Source organism: Apus apus, chromosome 8, assembly GCF_020740795.1.
Source record: "Apus apus isolate bApuApu2 chromosome 8, bApuApu2.pri.cur, whole genome shotgun sequence".
NCBI classification, from domain to species: Eukaryota; Metazoa; Chordata; class Aves; order Apodiformes; family Apodidae; genus Apus; species Apus apus.
This window is the reverse complement of record NC_067289.1, coordinates 21,743,717-21,755,902: the sequence shown is the minus strand read 5'-3', so window position 1 is coordinate 21,755,902 and position 12,186 is coordinate 21,743,717. Positions and strand designations below refer to the sequence as shown.

The following is a 12,186-nucleotide window of genomic DNA, read 5'->3' as shown; positions in this document are numbered from 1 at the left end:
TTTGGGGCAAGGGTCTTATCTAGATGTTGGTTTGCACAGCTCTGCTCAGTGCTGGTGCAGCAGGAATGTCACGCAGATCAACAGACGGGGCACGAAAATACGTGAGCTGGGGAAAATTCAGCTTAGCAGCTTCTCCCTCCCACACACCAGTACATATATGTGCAGACACAAATTTCATACACACATTTTAATGAATTAAAGCTTAAATGTTCCACGTGGAAATTACCACCTGGACAAAAAAAAAAAAAAAAAAAGACTTAATTTTTCCTTAGGGAAAAAAAGATGAAACCACTGTTTAGCTCTCATCACAATTAGCTACAGGCCTCCTATGAACACTGATTGTTTTGTTATGGACTTTTGTTTTCATTTCAATGAGTGAGAGGAATCAAATCAAACAAAACAATCTGACCTCAAAACCATAGGAAGTGTGGTCACACTTAGTTAACACAACCAGTTTGGGAACAAACTTAGCCATCTGAATAAACAAAACTGGTACTGAGACCATGAGGAACCTCATCCTCTTTGCCCTTCTTCTTCTACCCATGTGCTTCACCTGCACAGATGCTCCTTGGTCTATGTTAGAGACCTCCAAGCTCACGGCAGAGGTCAAGGATTGCCCAGAGGGCTGCTGCTCCACCAAACTCTCGTTTCTCCACTAACCTTTCTCGCCTCGCTTCTTTTTAGTCCTGTCAATGTGGTCCTTGAGCTGGATGCGGACCTGCCTCTCGTTGGGCTGGTCTCGGATGAAGGGGTGCTTCATCAGCTGCTCTGTGGTTGGTCTCTGGCTGTGGTTCTTCACTAGGCAGCTCTCAATGAAGGACTGAAACTTTTTAGACCTGGCCAAGGACAGAAGAGGAAGGTACAGAAAAACAGGTGAACATCTGTTCTCGTATTAGAAAGTGAGAAATGTGTGGGTATTTGAGAAGATCATTTGGCTGCTACAGAGTTCTTGCTCAGATGCAGCCTTTCAAAAGGATTCCCATGACTGCTCTGTTGGTGCTTAGCACTGTTTCAAAGCAGCACCATTACACGAGCCCTCTATCACTGTCTCCCTACCCTTCCCATGCACGTTCCTGTCTGTGCCTTCCTGGTGCAATGACAAGAAACCACCATTCTACTGAGTCTGGAGAAAGTTGGGAACCATCAGTACGATACATCAGTATGGGCATCACCAAAGTCAGATGTTATCAGTGGCAACCAAGAGAATGCAAGGAAGTGTTCCTCCTCCTTTCCCTGCACCCTGTGAAAGCACGGGCAGAAATGAGAGACAACCTACACAGATACAAATGCAATTCCCTCATGGATTGTTTTCCATATTTTGTGGCCCTGGGCGGTGTTTTTGAGAGATGCAATTGTCTGAAGATGAGTGGGACAAGCCAGGCTGATGTTTTTTTCTAGATTGCACCATCCAACATTACATTGCTTGTGAAATCTCAGACAACCTGAGTGATGCTTGCTGCTTACAGCCCTTCCCTGCTCCCAAAGGGAGATCCACCAGGTCCCTCCAGTCATGGGCCCAGGAGAATAGGACATGCTCTTCAGGCAGCACAGCTTGAGCACAGGCGGGAACATTGCTGTGGGTGGCAGAGCCCAGCTCCTCCTCACAGCCTGCCTTTCCACAAACAGTTAAACTCAATCTCAGCTAAAACATTTTCTGCCCAATCTTAAATAAAGAAATTTCTCTCTGTCTCAAGTGCTGCATATCAAAACTTTCCCTGGAACTAATTTCACTGCATTATAAACCCAAGAGAACAGGGATTTACAAGAAAGAAAGATGTTGACAGGCCACTGTATTCTATGTAGCTTTAGCAAGTAGGAAAATGAGTGTAAATTAATGTCAGAAGCCAACAGATACTACAGAATTGCATTAGAAGTAAAACAATAGGCTTTCAGGGATTTTACTTTTAAGCTGTCAGACTAAAAGTGATTTATCTTTTAAGTGCTAATCCCTACAAATTGAGATGCAAAAATAAAATATGCTACTAGATCCAATTAAATCCTCCCTCCAGCTTTACTAATGAGCAAATCTTCCTTTTCCACCTTGCTGCAAGAAACCCCGTGTCTCGTTGTATTCCAGAAGGGACAATCCACACGATGCACCAAAAAAACCTGCTTCTAAAGTATGATTCTCCCCTACTGGTGTGAAGATGGAGAGACTCCAGTCCTGGATGTGTGGTGCAGAGCACCCTAAAGGTGAAGTAGCTAAAAAGTTATCTTCCAGGAAGGGATGGGTTTGCCCATCTTTTGGGGGTGAAGGTTCCAGTGCCCTGTGATGCCCTAAGACATCTCTGCATCCCTGAGCAGCCATGAACAGGGACCAGCTCATGGCTCTGTTTTTTCTGAAATCTTCCTCTCCAAAAAACCAAACCTGTCTGGTGGCACAGTTCAGCCCTCAGCAGGGCTGGTGCAGAAGACAAGGGCTTTTTCCCTGGCTCTCATCCAGGAGGATACCATCACACATCTCATCCCCTTCCCGGGCGCAGGTCAGCCTATCTTCATGAACCTCCTCCAGCTCCTGGGGTTTGTAAAGCTTAAATCAATGTTTGCAAAATCTTTGCAGCTGCTTGGATGAAAAGTGGTATCACAGTGCAAATATCACCTCATTAACAAAGAGGTTTTGTCATCTTTTATAAGGCAGGGCTAGAGAGTGTTTATGGGAACGACATCACTACAGTTCAAGTTCATTTTATCTGTGAAACACGGGAAGAAGAAAATAAAGCTTCACTGCTGGCTGGCTTTAATTGGGAAAGAAAATGATCCCAAAGACTCTTTCATTTCATAGGAACACAGCACTATTTTAAAACTGAGTTCAAGGATTTAGCAGGCAAAAGAGGTATTTTTCTCTTCAGGATTTTCTATTTCAGACAGCTCTTGTGCCTGCTTTCCCTCTTGGCTTTCCCTGACTTACCCTCAAAAGTGCTGAGTTACCTCACTATTTCTTTCACATTAAAAGAGAGATTTTCAGAGCACCAGGACTCATTCTGGCCAGGGCCAAGGCCTCCAGCTGAGAAATGAGCCAAGGACAATGAGTATGCCTGGCGTCCCACTGAAAAAAATTGCTCTTAGGGCATTAGTGGGGTTGTACTGGCTTGGAGCTTCATCTGGAGTTTCTCATTGCAATGAAAGCTTTGAAGATGGATACAGGTTTGAGCTGCCTGTGGTACATGGGTCCCAGCTCTACTGGAGACCATGGATCCCTGCTTGCTCACGGAGTGTTGCAGAGGCCAGGTGAGCACCATGCTACCCTGGAGGGGTTCAACGCTGGAGTTTCATTAAACTATGATTTCCAAAGCAATCCCTCTCTCAAAGGGCCTGCGATCCTGTCCCCAGGAGCACAGCCCTAGACAAACCAGCTGACCCTGGGCAGGCACCACCCACCATGGTTCACCACCAAGAGATGTGCAAACCTGGTGCAGCCACTAGCCATGCCAGGGGAAGGGCAGCCAAGCAACCCTGGCTTGTACAAAGCCCATCCTGGTGTCTCAGAGCAGGGAACAAAAGGAAAATTCCACCTCAATTATGTTCTTCCCTTCAAGGGATAGGGGAATGTTCTGCTCAAAACCTGATTTCATCAGCTCCCCTCTGCTTAGGAAGCCTTTGCTGTATAAACAGCACTTTTGTTTGAAAAATAAACTCTGAAGTCTTACAATCTATTCTGGGCTGTAGCAGTGAGAGTATAATGAAGTAGGAGACTGGTGATCTGGCAGAAAACAAGAATATAAACCATTTTCTCAGCTGACTAATGGTCTCCTCAGAAGGCTGCACAAAGAGAGCGAGCATCTTTGACACCCTCTGCAGAGCCACCCAGGAAAGGTCCTTCTTCTCCTGGTTTTGTACCAGAGCTGATAATCAGGTTGACAAAACCAAGATGCCTCCTGTCAAAGCTTGGCTGAGTTTTTAGGGAGCTGGTCCTAAAACCCCAGCACCACGCATCGGATGCAGAGGACTCCAAGTCCTTCTCATTCCTCTCCCAGCAACAAAACACCTGCTGCTTTGGCACAAAGCATTTTCAAATCCCAGCAATTACTCTTCTGCTTCTTTTTGCATCTTCAAAAAAATCTTAAGCAGAATTCCACAGAAAAAAGCAAAACTTCCCTCCAAGAGCTCAGCCTATCTGGGAGCACAGGGAAGTGCTGTCTCTGTAACAGCTGGCAGATCTTTCCTGACCAAACCACTGCTGAACCTGGAGCAGGCAAACAGCACAAACCAAAGACAAGTGTTTTTTAGGACTCCAGCTCCATCAGTACAGAACATATGGTAACAAAACATCTGCTGGGCTTCAGGAATATTTTTCCCACACATTTTTATTAGCATGCCCTGCTTTTCTTTTCTTTTTTTTAAAAACAGTGATGCATTTTTTCCTGCAAAATTTTAAAATAAAGCCTGAACCAAGCACAAATCTGCGCATTCCTGGGCCTTCAAGATAAACTATCCTTTTTTCTTGGCCTGGATACAGGTTTCCACTTGAAAAGGGAACCTGACTGGAAAGAAATGGGAGCCAAGCAAAGTGTCATCTGGCTTCAGGCTGCAACAAACCGCCTCGGAAAAGGCAACTCCATGCGCGAAATGGCAGCACTAGAGAGCATTCCCCTCTGCCTACCTAGGATGCTCTTCATCCCACAGTGAACGACTCCTTCAGATCAAATTGTGTCTCTGTAGGAGATCTAGACTCAAGCCTGCACTCACTGGGGTGATGATGGAGACGATCACTGACCTCCGAAGCTGTATCAACACAAACACCAAATCCCCAGCGCGCCTGGGCCGCAGGAACAAGTAGCTCCAGAAATGTTCTTACAGGTGTTGAAGACTGAGAAAGAGACTCACCACTTCTTTGATTTCAACCTCGGGGCTGGGTTGCGGGGGATGAGGAAGAGAGCTCTCATGGGATGCATGTCACAGAGAGCTGCAATGTGCAAGAAGAGGCATTAAACACAGCACGGTGCCCCGCAGACCCTCCCCAGGTTCTGTTTGCCCATCCTGTTCCCTGGACCATGCTGCCCGAGCAGCTTTGTCCCCGTGGACCCTGTGAGGTCCATCTCAATGAACCCAGGTTGCTTGGGAAAACCTTTGCACAGTGTTTCTTGCACAGAACCAAGCAGTGGCTGACACTCAGCCAACCTCAGCACATTACAACCCAGAGCTAATTAAAACAGAGCCATGCATCTACTTACGGGGAGCACCTTCTGCCATCTCAATGGCCGTTATCCCCAAAGACCACAAGTCACTCTGGAAAAGAAAGCAGAGGGACACACATGACACAGGGGAGCATTGTCACCATGGCAGGCACCAGGTGAGTGGGGTAGTACAGCTCTCCCCACACCTCAGGAACTTGTCTCATCCTCCTGTCATGTGCTGGGGCTTTAGAGGAGGCTCCCAGCTTCACTGTTTATACCAAGATTTATTTTACAACCTTCAAGGCTTTGGTGTGGGACATGGCCACCTCTCTGGGGCACTGCTCCCAGTAGCTGTGGTGAGGACACTGCCTAGGGAGATGCTGATAACCTGAAGGTCCCCTAGTGGGGGCATCTTAACGAGCCCTGTGAACTAACAACAAATGAACCCCAGCTCCTAGATAAGATGGTGACAAACTACTCCTTCAGAGCTTGAGTGAGCAGCAAACCTAGCTGCCAGCTCCCTGCTTAAAGCTGGGTGATACATCCAGGGATTTGATACAGCTCCACAGAAAACAGGCTGCCTGGATGAGATTAAAAATATGAAGTATCTTGAGATACCTCAGGAGGCTCCTGTATCATGGGCTGCTCATTAAGTGGAAGGAAGCCTGAAAAAGCAGCGTTTGCCAGTGGAAAGAGAAACAGGCACTTTTAAATACCCTGTTTCCAAATCTTCCTCATCCCACATGGTTGGTTGAGTCTCCTAAATGATCAGAGCTCAGAGAACTCAGCTATTCGGGCAACTTCTTTGATTTCACACTTGTATTACTTTCCCTTCCACTTTCTCCCTTGCGAACAGGGAGGTTTGTATCCCCATCTCCCTGCCAGAGAGCACTGGTGAGCTCCTCTCCAGTGCCCACTCCGCATCCCAACACCACTGATGAGCTGTGGCTGCACCCCTCTGTCTGGTAACGAGCCCCAAAGGACAGCATGGCTCTCCTGGACAGCAGCAGAGACACAGACAGTACGTGTCTGGTGAAATAAAACAAGCATCTTCCCTAAGGGTGCTGCCACAACTTGTTTTTCTGGCAGAAGGTGGCTAATTAATTTTTCTGGACACTGTGTATAGGGCTGCCAATGATTGACAAACCAACACCCAATGCACTGGATACAGGACTTGGAACAATTTTAGTGCCTTCACCTCAAGCGCAGCCCCTGACGGATGCAGGGAGGTGGAGACACCTGCCTGAGGTGGGAGGGTGGCAACGGCAAGGGCAGCATCTGCAGGGGCACAGGGGACCAGAACAAGCCTGATGCTATGTAGCTGCAGCTGAAGTTTGCTGGACACCAGCTGGCACATCAAAACCAGTCAATGCTGTAAACAGGCACATCTCAGGGTAGAAGGGATGGACTCTGTACCTTCAGCTCTCACACTGTGCTCTCCCTTTGCCCTGCTGTCTGCCACAACCCTGCAGTCCCACTTCAGTTTCTCCTCTCCATGAGCTGCCCTCATGACATCCAAGTCATCTCAAGCCTCTAAACCTGTACTTTAGTAAGTAAATTCCAGAAAGGTTGTTTTTCCCAGTGCAAAGCCCCAAAAGCTCAGCCAGAGGGACAGAGACTGCCTCTAGGGACCACAAGCACCTCCTCACAAATATCCTCCAGTAAAGACAACTTGGATTTTCAATTTCAAGGCACTTTTCCTCCTTTTTAATTCAAGTTCTCCCTTAACAAATGCCCTCCTTGCTATGCATCTTTGTACCTGCTTAAAAATTCTCTCTCAACTCTTATTTCTAGCCCTTTCAGAGGACAGTCTCATCCATTCTTTGTGTCTGGTCAGCTGGGATTTCTGCTGCATATTTAATTATTGCAGTCTTTCCACATGATTCAGCACACATGACCCCATCCCTTTGGGCTGCTGCTGAACTCCTTCCAAATTCCTAGTGTGTCTTTCCACATTGAGGTGCCCAGTACTATACACAAGCTGCCAAGTGATCTTAAAGCTGGAGCAATATAGAAAGGGATTATAACCTCCCTAAGTCTCCCAGAGAAAGCAGAAAACCTCAGTGGGAAGCAAACATTTCATAATGATGTGGAACTCATGGGGTTTTGGGTTTTTTTTGTGTGTGGAGGAGCTTTATTTTTTGAGTATGAAAAGCTTTTCAATCCACCCAGCAAAAAGATGTCACCCTAATATATTTGCATTGCCTTGACTTGGGAAGAGAAGCAATCTTTCTTTTTTCCTGCTTTTGATTGGAAGCTTATTGACAAGGTATCTCTAAAGAAAAAAGGAAGAGAGGCTGGGGGGAAACCAACAAATACACTCAACAATTTATTTGTTCTTTTTTGAAGTGGTTTATTTCTGTGAGGAGGTATTTACTGCCTCCTTCCACAGATTACACAGGCATCTCTTTCTGGCTAAGAAAACAAGGAGATCAGAGGCTTTTTGTCCAAGAGATTAAGCCTGTGACGATTTCTTTTCTCACCCCATAAATCTCATCTTTTGTTTTCATTATTTTAAGCCATTTGGCAAAACCTGAGAGCATCTGATTTGCATCCCTATGAAAAATATAATCATTGTCATTTACATTTTGTATCCCCCACTTCAAAGCAAAAGCATCAGGTGCAGGGATGTGATCTGAGGTACGCACTAATGTCCAGTGGCTCCCACATCACCAGGTGCTCTGAATGCACCCTGCCTTGGGTGTGTTGGCAGCAATCAGCCTTCTGTTTCCCACCCCCAGGCAAGGGAGAATGGTCAATGCCAACATCAGAGATGCAAGAGCTCGGCTCACTATGAGCATTTGATCCTTGGGGACAATAGAGGGATTCTGATCCTGGCGCTTGTGCATCAGTCAACGGCACATTGAGTGCCCTAGTTATTCTGGAAAGAGAAAAATCCTCAGGGATTTCTGAGGGTAGAAAGTGGCCTATGAAGATATCAGTCCTTTTTTTTTTTAAAAAAAATTAAAATATAAACAAAAAGCTGGGATTAATTAGGGCGTTGCACCAGGCAGCTGGCGGGGAGAAGCTGCAGCCCTGCGAGGAAGCGTTGCCATCAGCAGAGCTGAGGAAACGCCTGTTGTAACTGGTTAATCAAAGACCATTAAGTAATTGCAGATTAAACTATTTCTACATGTCCTTATCACCTTATCGTTAATGATTTATGTCACCCAGAATCTGAACTCTGCTGCTCTCTGGAAAACCATCAGTGCAAAAGCTGAGTGATGCACTTCAATAGCTGCAATGCCAAAACACTGCTTGCTTACTTTAAAATCCTTCATCTCTCAAAAACTCTGAGTGATTGGTAATTGCACCTCAACTCATATTATGGTGGTGGGATGCTGCACTAGTGTCCTACTGTCAGAAAACAGTTGCCTAGCTCCATACCAGAGGGTCTCAAAAGTCCTATTTAAACATTTCAACAAAGTGACCCCTCAGCATGCACATCAACAGAGGTACTTCGAGCTTTCTATGTCTGAGCTTCACCCCCCAGAGCTCATGTGTCTTGCTGTCCTCTCTGGACATGCTCAGTGGACCTCAGGGGGTTTGGAGTTAGAAATTCAAGTGCTGGATGCAACAAAAAAGCCAAGGGAGAAAAAACCAAGGGACATTTCTACAGATGTGTGTCCAGAAACTTGCAGTGAGGCGGAAACAGGATAAAATATATTAAGCTCTCCCTGCATTAAACATTGGACCTTGCTGTAGCTGCAATGAGCAGGTGGGACTCGGAACCCTCCAGAGGCCCTGCTGTGTGGCATGGGGCTCTGTGCCACGTTGTAACTCAGCAGCAATGTTTTGCTGCCACCGATCCAAAAATAAACTTCAAACAGGCTAGAGAGACATGGGAAAAGTAGGTCAGGCCCCTGAACTTCTGATTGTGTGGCAGCCTTCAGATCTCCCTGTGAACACCAGCCTGAGGGCCAGAAGATGTGGTTTTGCCCTTTCTAAAACTGACCTGACTTCTCTCCGGAGTAAATAGAGTAAATACAGCATGTTTGACTGTAGTATATAAACATGCAGCACTGAAAAGCAGGCTAGCAGGTAGGAAGCCCATGTCTGACATCTTTCTCAGCATGGGGAAAGACTTCTTCACAGTCAATTTGGATACCTGAACAGCACAACAAAGATTCAAGCTGGACCTGAATTGGCATCTCTCAAAATCCAAGAGCCAGAAAGCAGGAGGCTGCTTGTCACCGTATTTTTCAAAGCTGCAAGAATATACTGAATTCCAGAGTGTTCAAGTCCACGGTACTGGTGTATAAAATCTGAGGGCAGGCAGGTGCTCATTTAGGTACCTTGAAGTCGTAAGTGGCATCAGGATTTTCATCGCAGGCGATGACCTCGGGGGCCATCCAGTAAGGCGTTCCAATGAAGGTGTTTCTCCTGCCCACCGTTCTGTCCAGCTGAGCACTGACTCCAAAATCCACTGTGGATCAGAGAGAGAACATGGCACCACAAGGTCAGAGACAAACCTGAGCAGCACTCTTCTGTTGAATGTAAAACACTGAGTTCGTTCAGCCCAGCTCCTCTGCACAGTCAGGAAAGAAAGATGCAGCCAGAGACATTCCTGTTGTATCTCTGCTGGGATCAACAAAGGCCAATCAAGGACAAACCTGATCATCTGATGTCCAGGCTTTGTACAAAACCCTGAGCCTTTTTCTTCTTGCCAGGAGGCAATGAGAAGTAATCATAGGTCCTCATACTAATGAGAAACAGGGGTAGCAACATGAATAAGCAGCAGCCTTTGTTCTATGCTTTCTCATTTGAATTAGAGCCTGACAAATATTGGTAGAATCCTCATTTTTCTACCTAAATTCTTGCTGGAAACTAGAAATGCAAAAGACTTAAGGAACCAACGGCCAAAGAAACGAAGGCCCATAGGGAAATGTCAAGCAGAGCACTGCAAAATGAAGCAAAAACTGATGAAATCAAATCAATGAGAAAGTACTCTATGGTCCACTAAGTTCACTTTGCGCAACAAAATGGTTGGAAATTTGCCCTGGAGAATTTCCCCTTGGAGGGGAATCTTCACCAGCATAAAGCCAAACGAGCTGGTGGAGCCATCTGTTAAAATGGGCTTTTATTCTACTGTAAAGAGAAAAGAGAGATGGGAAAACAAGGCTGGCACCTCACTTTTTGGTGTCAGGGATCTTCCATGACCAACACAAATGCAAAAAGACAGCTTTAAGAACATTGGTGCTGGACAACCAAGGATATCAGGACATCATATGTGCTTGATCTGCAGTCTTCCACGTAACCTACACATGAATGCCTGGTCTCCTCCAGGGTGACTAACACCACATGTGAAATTCAGAGTAGTTCTTGCAAATTAAGTTCCCTCCAACAGGTCCTCTTGGAAAACTAGTCTGGGTTATGTCGCACTAAACTGAATGGATAATGATCCTGTAAGGATGCTACTAGGAAGCTGTGGGGAAATAGCCCTAGATGATGTCTGGTGATACACACAGGGCAGTTTTCAATCTGGGGCATGAAAATATGGTCTTGATTGCTCAACTGGTACCTGATGTAGAGCTCCCCAAACTACCTGAGTGGAATCACCACTGCAAGAACACCTTTGCTGGCTGAACTTGGCCACCAAGCACCAGCAGCTTATCGCACAGCACTTGGTCAGCACCCAAGGTCATGCTACTGAGGCTGTCATGAGAAAAAAACTGAGTAACTCTTAGTATCCATCCCCTTTCTCCAAGTCCTGTAGAAGGCAGCTATGCTGTTCCTCCCCAGCCAGCCCACTTGCAGTTTCCAAGAGCTCTAACCCACTCTTACCTAGTTTAACTTCTGCATTTTCTGTCAGCAACACATTCTGTCCCTTGATGTCTCGATGAATTACTTTGTGCTGGTGTAGATGACTCAAGCCCTAGAGAATTCAGAGGAAGGTTAGAGGAATCCAAGTTCAAAGCATGTTATTTTTTGACATTCCTTCTCAACCAATTACGCTCCAGAAATTAAACATTCACAGTTGGAGTTAAAGCACTTGAGAATGCTTTTGTTTATCATGTGTCCAAAATACTGTCCTATGTCCCATGCTGAGAGGACATGCCCAGCAAGCAAGACATCTGCTGAAGGGCTGTAAGTGCTGCAGAAGGTACTCTCCATTGCAGAAGAACCATCAATTTTATAGGGGTTAAACCCAACTTTTCAGTTTCTGCAGAAACCATATTAACCCCAAATCCTCTGTAGCTGTAGATGTTTCTCCCCATGTGCTCCTTTGCCTCAGGAAGCCACTTCTGTGGTAGAAATAGCAGAACAGTTTTGTCTCCTTTCTGAATTTCCATCATCCAGAAACTGAAGAAAACAATTCTCCTGTTATATTGGTCGAATAAATGGGACTTCAATACACTGATAAGCTTGCATTAAAAAAGCTACCATGCAAATGCAAATATTATAACTTGCACATATCCCTCATGGAGGTATAGCTCAAATTAAAAGCCTGTCTCAAAGGCTAAAGGTAAATGATCTTTTCTGTTGTGCTTTTTTATTAGCTCATTAATTTCTTTCTGCAACCTACATTGCAATTTCATTCACTTACTATTTCAGTTTCAAAGTAACATCCACCTATATTGTCAGCTCAGTAAAAATATGGATTACTTCAAAATCTAATTTTGCATTAGGTTTACATTTCACATTAAACATTCATATTTGAAGAAGAAAACGATTTCTGCTATGGCTACTGCTAGTTATTAGACATTTTATGCGTGTTACCTTGGGAGAACACTGTGAAACAGATTATATCTGCATGGGAGCCCTTTTTTAGTCATGCTGTACCTGATGTATATATATCATATATATAGACACACACACATGCTTTTGTGAACTGGAGGAAAAGCAAGAATTTAGCTGAATTTCAATCAATCCTTTAGAAGCACGGGATCAAGCCTCATGTTGGAATTACAGCTGGTCCTCAACCTCTGAACCAAGACTGAGCCACCTTCTGCAGCACGAAGGCAGGAGCCCTTCATCACCTGCAACCCCATGGAGGTCACCAACCAACCGCCGCAACGCGAGCGATGACACACGATGGTGGCCCTGGGACATGGGTCAGCAGAGGGGTTCT

The 12,186-nt window shown here is 45.5% G+C and overlaps 1 protein-coding gene across 5 annotated transcripts in view; it reads right to left on the bottom strand.

Annotated features, from left to right (window-relative positions):
- TNIK (TRAF2 and NCK interacting kinase) overlaps positions 1 to 12,186 on the bottom strand; it is a 150,909-nt gene that overhangs the window by 47,794 nt on the left and 90,929 nt on the right. For all 5 annotated transcript variants that reach the window (XM_051625896.1, XM_051625897.1, XM_051625898.1 and 2 more), the window contains exons 6-10: positions 10,899 to 10,989; positions 9,410 to 9,540; positions 5,172 to 5,226; positions 4,825 to 4,903; positions 661 to 836 (exon numbers count right to left, since the gene is read on the bottom strand). In XM_051625896.1, coding sequence (XP_051481856.1) covers positions 661 to 836; positions 4,825 to 4,903; positions 5,172 to 5,226; positions 9,410 to 9,540; positions 10,899 to 10,989 — 532 coding nt within the window. The remainder of the gene's footprint in view (positions 1 to 660; positions 837 to 4,824; positions 4,904 to 5,171; positions 5,227 to 9,409; positions 9,541 to 10,898; positions 10,990 to 12,186) is intronic.